General features: G+C 47.3%; 1 protein-coding gene across 1 annotated transcript; it reads right to left on the bottom strand.

The window, feature by feature from the left end:
- Positions 1–1,462: 1,462 nt before the first annotated feature.
- CDKL2 (cyclin dependent kinase like 2) lies at positions 1,463–8,048 on the bottom strand. The gene is given in 14 exon segments (XM_062627599.1): positions 1,463–1,552; positions 1,713–1,819; positions 1,934–2,045; positions 2,834–2,908; positions 2,910–2,925; positions 3,345–3,534; positions 3,537–3,618; positions 4,501–4,561; positions 4,563–4,622; positions 5,145–5,198; positions 5,200–5,228; positions 6,208–6,353; positions 7,555–7,666; positions 7,944–8,048. Coding segments are annotated over 14 exon segments (1,239 nt in total).
- Between the last annotated feature and the right edge of the window lie 814 nt (positions 8,049–8,862).

The following is an 8,862-nucleotide window of genomic DNA, read 5'->3' as shown; positions in this document are numbered from 1 at the left end:
CTGGCAGGAGGGTGAGAGATCCTCCTCAGAGAACTCGCAGCCTTAGCACTGGTAACTCAGGTGGACTGTTCCCACCCTTTTAGCCACCTGCACTAAGAGGAGCAAAGCAGAATGATATTATGGGCAGACTAACAAAACCACAGAGGTTCTCCCTGATTATAATCCTCCTTTATTTTGATTTATTGCCTTGCTAACACCATGCACCTACGCCTGTGTGCTTCACAGATGAGACAACTTTCTTATTCCCCTACTTCTACTAACAGGACTATTTCCCATCCCGATGTTTTTTCTCCTTTCTTCCAATATCATGTAGTTTGACAAATACACTCATACAGACAAGGAGCACATGCAGCACTGGTGCCTGGTGGTTCCTTTGGCCCCAGAGAGAATCCCTAGAGGGGGCAGGTATGTGATCACATGCGTAGCCAGAGCCCTGAGTAAAGCCCATCTATGCAGGACATGGTTCCAAGAGAGCTGGTGAGATTTTGGAGCACAGGCTCTGAAGACACTTCTAAAGCACCTTGTCTCCTTCCCTCTTTCTTCTCCCCAGTTTATGCTCCCTCAGTCCCTTCTGCTCAGCTTCAGCAAGGAAAGAGAGGCAATTCTGGCAGTAAAAACCCTAGGTTCAGCACTGCAGTTCCCACATACAAGAGAATGATACTAACTCCAACAGGTACAGCAGATTCCTTGGAAGATCCTGAGCACCAAGTAGAAAAAAAGCAAAACGGCAAACAAAACCACACGATTTTTTCCCCTGAGTGTTCTTTCAGACAAAATGACTTAAAGACCTGTATGTCTTTCAATATGCAAGATGAGAAACTATTAAAACCATATTTAAAAGCCTCAGCTTAAAACAATCTGGAATGGTAAAATGGAATGCTAAGTGATAGTGCAGATGAGTGGCTGAGTTCAAGCTCAGTCCTTCAGACTACAAGTCAACAAGCCATCCACACAGCCAGGACTTTTCCTAAGCCTCCTTCTCTCCCAGACTCCTACCTCATGCTCAGAGAGGTATCAACAGCTACATGAATTTAGATTGCATGACTTAATTTTTAAACATTTTCACTAATGTTAAGTTTGACAAGCGCTGCCCCCCACCCCCCCCACCCCCCTGGCAACACTGTTCTCTCTTCTCCCTTCCATTTTCCCTGGTGCCCTTGACAGTGCTGTACATGCATTTTCCCACTCCTCATGTGAAGGCAAACAACTTCCCCTTTTTGTTATTCTACCAGCTTGCTCCAACCCAACATCATGAGCTGGGTAATTTCCAACACCAATGCCAAGCATGCACAAAACTATCCATTTGAAAGCCATGAGAAGGCTCTGGGAAGGTTTTTGTAAAAAAAAAGGTAGGAATCTATTAAGCAATGGCCATAAAAAGGCAGAGGCAACATAATGTGCTTGTACATACCACGTGTATGCAGAAATTAAAGCTAGACAGCAGAAATGAGAGCCCACCTTTTTACAGGTAGGTGTGATCTTCTCCATGAGGCTAGTGCTCAGCTCTGGGGAAGCTGCCTTCTGATGCCTCAGGCATTAAAGTCCCTGACAGCTGCAAATTGGGGAAGAAAAAGCCAGAGACGGTCAATTTCCAGGTCTAGTATAAATGGAGAGGACAATCAGAAACTGCCTGATAGAGAAATGCAACGCCAACATGTAACTTAAAACCAAACCTATTATTTGATCAAATCAGACTCCCAAAATGTTGTTACCTGCTGTGAGGCCAGACTTGGGTTATGGAGATCAATAGCAGCAAGGGAGGCGACACAGGACTCTGAAACGGTTTTATTTTCTTTTTTGAGGTATCTGGGGTGCCACGCTGCAAAAGACAACCAATGCATACAGTGTTAAGGAAGCAAGAGCTAGCTGCTGCAACACACATTGCTTCCTGCCATTCATTTAGTAACCAGCTTTTATTCAGAGGACATCATACCTTCCACTCCTCTCAGCTCAGGCAGATGGTTTAGCTCTGGCAAATGCACATTTGTCTTGGAGAATTCCCATTTTCTCCTATTTGCCTGAAGGATGTTTTTTTCATTAGTAACCTGTAATCAAGGGCATAAGTACCAGCTCATGAAAATACAGGAAAAAAAAAACAAACCAAAACCAAACAAAAAAAGCCAAAGCTATTTTCAAGCTTAAAAATGCATAAACACAGCAATGTTCTGCTGTAGTTGGAACTTGGGGAAGAGCAAAAGAAGCAACTCTAATGTGTGTGATGGAATCCATTCTGCTCAAGTGTTATTTATACATTATAAATAATGGAACAGCCGCAGCAAGACAACCCCAAAGCAATCATCTAAGGGAGACTGCTTTCAGAGGGACAAAATACACCACCTGGAGAATGTCTTGGATTAGTTAGGTGTAAGAAAGCAAATATTCCTGTTAGCATGGAAAGAATATTGCTTAGGTAGTTTGTGCAGTGTAAAGCTTTCCAGTTCACTTGTTCTCATTATCCATTTTCAATGCATGTATGACATGACTAAATAAGGCCCTGCCCATGTTAAACCCAAATCCTCAATTCTGCTTTAGAGGCACAGCACACAGGGTCTGTTTTTTTTGGCTGTGGATTTATTTCAAGTCTCACAGATACCCATGAGGACTGCTCCCTCATTTAAAATTGTCCTCTGATACAAAGTATGTTCCATATAAGATAACTGTTAGCAAGGGATAACAGATAACACATTGGTAGGTCAAAAGGGGTGAAGAATAGAGTATTTCTAGTTGGGAGCCATGGTGAAGGCTGCAACAGATGGGATTCTTGACAAGAAAATACGTGCTTGGGTTCAGAATTGATTTCTGCTTTGACAAAGGGGAAAAGCAGATGACTTACCAAGGTCAAGCTTACACTGTAATGGCTTGCTGGAGAATGCTTCCACTGCCTTACAAATGGGTTCAAGTATTTTTTTACTCTTTTCATCAACTCTGTAATGAAAAACACCACAAACTTTGTATCAACTGGTGAAAATAAAAACAACAAATGCAAGACATCCAGAAACGTTGTCATGAAATGCTTAGGAAGATGGCTCACAGGGAAAACATCCTTTTGTGAGCTCACTTAGCAGAGAAACGTGGTCCAAAGGACAAGCCACAAGCCAAAGAAAACCAAGTGCCACAGCAGCTGGTGGAACTGCTGCTGTTCAGGAGCTTTGCCCAGTGCTGAAACACACTCACAGCTGCTTGAGGTGAAGACAATCCTCCATCCAAGGGCTGTTCCTAGCCATGTCCCATCGCAAACACACATCGCATGTTCCACCATCATCACCTTACACCTCTCTCAGGCCATTTCAGTCCCTCAGCAACAGGGATGATAGATATGAACTCCTCTAGCTCTGCTCCCATACCTGTATTTAAGGCTCCCAGGCAAAGGACCCATCCCAACTGCAGTGGGAGAAAAGTTCTGGTTGCTGGGGGGAATAACTATGCCTGCATTCTTGACAGAGTCCAAGCTGCTGCTGGAATCTTTGATACTGGTTTGAGAGCTTATTGTAAAAGGGTTGATTGCACTGTCGTACAGGGAGCTCAGGTTGGAGATCGGTCTGCTCCTTCTGCATCAGTTTTCGAGTGCTTTGCCTTGAACAGCTTTGCATCTCTGCTCTTTGGCTCAATGCTAAAATCCTGTTTGCAAATAAAATATCGTCTTTCCCCTACAATCATGCTTACAAAGTAGCTTAGAACAGTGCATGCAGGAATAAGAAGTCAAAAGCCTAAACCTGCATGATTCTGCAGGGACCTGACAGAGATGGAATTGGTTTTAGTAGAAAACCTCTGTTTTTCATCAAACAGGAGACTTGCCAGGGTTCCAGCACCCTCTGTAAATAAGTCACTTTAGAATAGAATCTGATGGAGGATATCCTATCTGATTTAGATAGGAAATGATGAAGGAAGAACAGTCATATCTCATGTCACTTTCAAATAAATCAAGTGAGAACTGAGCCCAGTGTTACCTCAAAGTCACTCTGAAGCCTCTACTCCTTGGTAGCTGGTTGAAAGGAAAATACGTGATTTTGGAGGCAGGGCTTTAACACAGGTAAACAGCAGCATACAAGCATGTTTTTGTGATTCAACATGAGTTGATGATTCCCAAAGGATTCTCCCTTCAGCTCCGTATGTGCAGTGTAGTTTACCTGCAAGGGACTGGCCCAAAGGCCACTTGCAGACTGCTGAGCCAAGTACTAGAGCAACCTCATAGCTGCCAATCACCTAGAATCAACGGCACACAACTCCTACACAGCAGCCCACAGGCTGCACTGTGCTGGGTGTCAGAGCTGTGGGGGCACAGGCACAGTGTATTCCCCTGGATCAGGTGACAAGGTCTTCAGTGCTGTTTAGACTCACAGTAGCCTCCAAAGGGGAGGCACAGCACACTTACCTAGTCTTTTTTTTTCTTTTAATGAAATGGACAATTATGCTTATATTTTTTCTATGAACTTACACTGCTGCACATACTGATTTTAAAACATGTGAAAAAAGAATATTGGAAAACAAAGATGGACCAACCTGGACAACAAGGATTTTTCTTTCTTCTAAGCTATCATCTTTGTCCCTTTTGCTGATTTTTTTTTTTTAATTGATGGTTTCTGGCATCTTTCTGAATCTTTGATTTAAGCTCCTGAGTGAATCTATATTCCACATGGAGAAAAAACAAAAACAAAAGGCTTCTGTTAATCTCAATATCCTCATCAGCTGGTCTTCAGCCCAGGCTCTGATAGCTTTTTAGGTAACCAAACCAGCCATGCCTTTTTAACTAATGAGAAGCCAGCCAAAAATGATGTATCCATTAAAACAAAGAAAATCTTTCAGGCACATGCTTTTCAGATTACAACAATGAAGGTGTTTGTGTCCCAGCCTGGTGTGGATGCCGACACATTGCATGCACACAGTGTAAGACTAAACTACCCAATATGGTGTGCTGCTGGTTGTGCACGCTGACGAATTAGCGTCATGACCAGCTAATGAGGCAAACATGCTGCTGCGCTGTGTTACCTTTCAACTGTTCTCCTATTTCCAGGAAGGCTAAACCCAAACAAAACCAAGACATCCAACAGCTGTCAGCTCTGCAAAGCCAGCATAAAATCTTTAAGTGCAGCTGCTTAACCTCCTTCTAATATTAGCCTGCTTTGAGTAAGACAGGAACTGTTTACCTTTCAGCAAATCCATCCTTGTTGAAGAAATCACACTCCAAGAGTTCAGCACAGTCTTTCGTGTGGGTCAATCTGCAAACACTTCTGTGAAAGCAAGGTGAACATGAGAAGGCAAATATATTAGAAATGAAATAAAGGCTAACATTTCTGAGTGAGAAGGCAAGAAAATACTTCAGTCTCTCCCCTCTAGGACTTGTTATATTGAAATGAGCCCAACCACTGCCAAAACCATTCTGTGTAGTAAACACAGAACTGGCTGCTTCCATCCTAATCACCAGTGCTCACAGCAACTCATTGCACATATCACTCTGCTCTCAGTAAACCTCCATTGTTTCAGTTACCTTTGTCTGGCTGAGGCTTTACGCCCTCTTTTGACCATCAGCCATTTCAAATACAGCCACGTGGGTTTTAGGTTGTTTTAGTTGCCCAGCTCCAGACTACTGTGTGAAAGGACAAAAAAACCCAACCCCCAACTCCCTGGAAGGATTCTTCGGAGTCTATTCCAAAGTTATAGGCTTCCTAACTCGCACACAGCAGACACATCCCTCCACCTGGAAGGGATCCAGGCATGCTTCTTTGCAGTGCCTCCGCCAGCAGATAGAGGTAGGGTTGGCAGAAAACACTGTATCCACACAGCTCTGCTAGCCAGTAACAAGTAAGCTTATGATCTACAAAGCAACCTTAGGTAGCAGATGAGGAGCAAAGCTTGTTGGGAGATGAGTTGAAAGATCAGATGATGCTTTCAACACACCAGTCCTTCTTCACCTTTTTAATCTCCTTGGAAAACTTAATCAGTGGGGCACTGTATGCTACAAATCCTCCCTGGAGGATATGCACTGACCATTTTGGCTCTGGAGATGGCTGGCTTAGTCTTGCCAGTCACCCAGGATGGTTGCTGTTGTAACCTTGCAGCCCCACTAAGCCACCAACCCGAACAGTTGATCATGCATCGGTAGTTGAGAGAAAGCCACTTTAACAGCCACAGCCCTTTCTGTAGTCTGTACTCTGCTCCCCAAAGACAAGTAAACAGAGAAACATTCATAGTAAACCACCAGTTAATTACCTTGGCTAAATCTAGCACTGCAGCAGGGAATTTGGGATAGCATTTGTCCAGATATTTGGCCTCCTTCACTTCAGGCAACCTCATGCCAGCAAAGAGGGCATTTTTATAGGATAACTCTTGGTGTCTTGGAATTAAATTACCCGGTGCTACACAAACAAAGCAACCATCACGGAAGAAATACAGGACAGTCCGGTGAAACATTTAAGAGGCTGGAACACTTTGTCAGCACTACACTTAAGGGCTATAGTCTGCCATGAATTGATACTGTACTCATGAATTCTTAGATTGCCATTTGTAAACGGTGCTAAGAGCACACGCTCTGGGACAGTTCAGGATACACAAACAGGTTTTCCCCCAACACCTTCCTTCCCCGCATCAAAATGTATCTGACCCCTCCATTAGTAAACAGGTATGAGGATCCTGACAGGCTATTCTTACCCAGGCATTTGGTCATATGGTAGATCTGGTCAATGTCTGAATCTCCTGGGTCCCATGTCCCTATCTCTTGCTTTACCCTGTTTTGAGGGAACAATGGGTTTTCTCAGTGCCGTGGGGTGCTCAGTGGTGAGAGGGGTGGGATGGGCCTAAGGAAGCTAAGAACCACTGGTGGGTGGCAGGGGACAAACAATCCACCCTGGCTCAGGGCAGTGTCCCAAAATCTTGTACTGGCTTGTACCCCATAGCATTTCCCTGCCCTGCCCTCACGAAGGAGTCCGCATTCTCCAATAATGGGTAGGGCTTTGCAGGGGTCTCAGCAGGATCAGACACCGCCCCCAGACAGACTCCATGTACCCTGTGCCTGTCATGCAGCACTGTCAGCACCCCTCTCCCCCCATCCCACCAATGCAGCCCCTTGATGCACCGGTGACGTGTGCTACTTACAAGTCAGGCACCCTCATGCCAAGTTGCTGGACATAGAACAGGCATCGAGAATGAGCCAACAGCTGCCTGGGCAGGGGAGAAAAGGGCTGGGTGACCTGGGAAACCTGATTTTGAACCTGGCTTATCCCTAGTACCACAGCAAAGTCCCAGCCCGCTGGCTGGTTACCGGAAGAATGGGGGGAGGATGAGGGAGAGCAGTTGGATGTTGTCTCCAAAACCCACCACCATCAGTGGGAACTACTGCCATGGACACCCAGAGCACCATGGGAACTGGGTGTGCGGGCAAGGACAAAGTGGGAATGGGGTGAGTGCTGTCCTGAAGCCATCACTGTCCCCATCACACTCGCTTCTTAATCCCAGCCGCATTGTCAGTCTTTGTCAGCTGTGCCTTCTCCTTGAGCTGCTACAGGAATCTTTAGAGCGATACTGCCTTGGGCCACCATGCCCTAAAGGTGCCAGTTTTGCCCAGCGGGGATGAGCCACCCCTCTCCTCGGAGGCCATCTCTTCCTGCAGCTGCTGCTGGACTTGCTGCAGCTCCTGATCCTGGACTATCAACTGGCTCAGCACCTCCTGGCCCTGCTCCAGGGAGGAAGAGTACATGGTAGTGCTGTGCAAAGGGGGTGGCTGCACCCCTGGGAAGAAAACGGCTTACTGGGCTAGTGGCTGCAGGCTCTCAGTGCCAGCAGGACATCTGCAGCATGGCTTGAATTTCTCTCCGTGCTGCTGACTTGTACAACCCAATCTGGGGGGGGAGCCAGGGGCTCCCCCCCATTACACTGAAGCACAACCAGGTGAGGGATAAGGGTGGTCCCGGCAGCCTGCTCCTAAGCCCCACATGCCACCATCTCCTTACCTGGCTCCTCTGCTTCTCCAGCTTGCCCTCTTTCTGCCTCGAAAGGAGGGAGTCTTCCTGCTCTTGCAGCTTCTTGTAGCGCTGCAGGAGATTTCCCACCTGCATGCTGGTGTCCCTGCACACGGGTCACACTGCCTGCCTCTCTGCCTGCTCCTGTCCTGCACTCTTCACCATTGCCCTCAGCTCTTCCAGCTTCAGGAAGGGAAGAAGGAAGCAACTCTGAGATGGGACAGATACAGTCAGAAACCCTGGGTGCTGTGGAGGCTCCATGACGCCAGCCAGCCAGAGGATGTGGATGGGAAGCCCCGCCAGGACCACTGCACCAAGCTGGTGGGTGGTGGGAGCTCCCCCTGCACCTTGCCTGCTCCTTCAGCTCCTGCTTTATCTCCTGGAGCATGGACCTGCCCAGCGAAACAGGGGCATGGGTGGGTTTTGCTGGGGATAGTGCAGAGTACCCTGGCTCTAGCCTTGCTGCTGCAGTTCTGTCCATAAACAGGCTCCACTTTGCCACCTCTTCCAAGATGGGCAACAGATGGCAGCCTGCCGCCACCAAGACCCCACATCGAACATGGACACCCCACATGGAGTAAGCTCAGCGCTGGGGCTCAGGGAAACAACACACAGCGTGGAGGCCCTGTCAGGACAGCCACTCCAGGGACACAGAGTGGAGCCCCTACCGCTCAGCCTTCCAGCCCACAGAGAAGGTCTGGTACCCTTGATACTGAGCCCAGCAGCCCACGGAGAAGGCCTGGAGCTGCTTTCACCCAGGCCAAAACCCCACGGAGAAAGTCTTGGCCTGCTCCCACCCAGGCCACCAGCCCACGTTAAGAGGCTGGAGCTGCTGGCACCCAGACCACCAGCCCAGGGATGCAGCCCAGAGAAAAGGTTGCCTGGGCAGACCTTGAGAGAGCAGGGACTC

Source organism: Pezoporus occidentalis, unplaced genomic scaffold, assembly GCF_034315485.1.
Source record: "Pezoporus occidentalis ecotype Australia unplaced genomic scaffold, CSIRO_AGI_Poc_V1 ctg303, whole genome shotgun sequence".
Lineage (NCBI taxonomy): Eukaryota > Metazoa > Chordata > Aves > Psittaciformes > Psittacidae > Pezoporus > Pezoporus occidentalis.
Note: the sequence above shows the minus strand (reverse complement) of the source record. Positions and strands in the feature narration are given on the sequence as shown.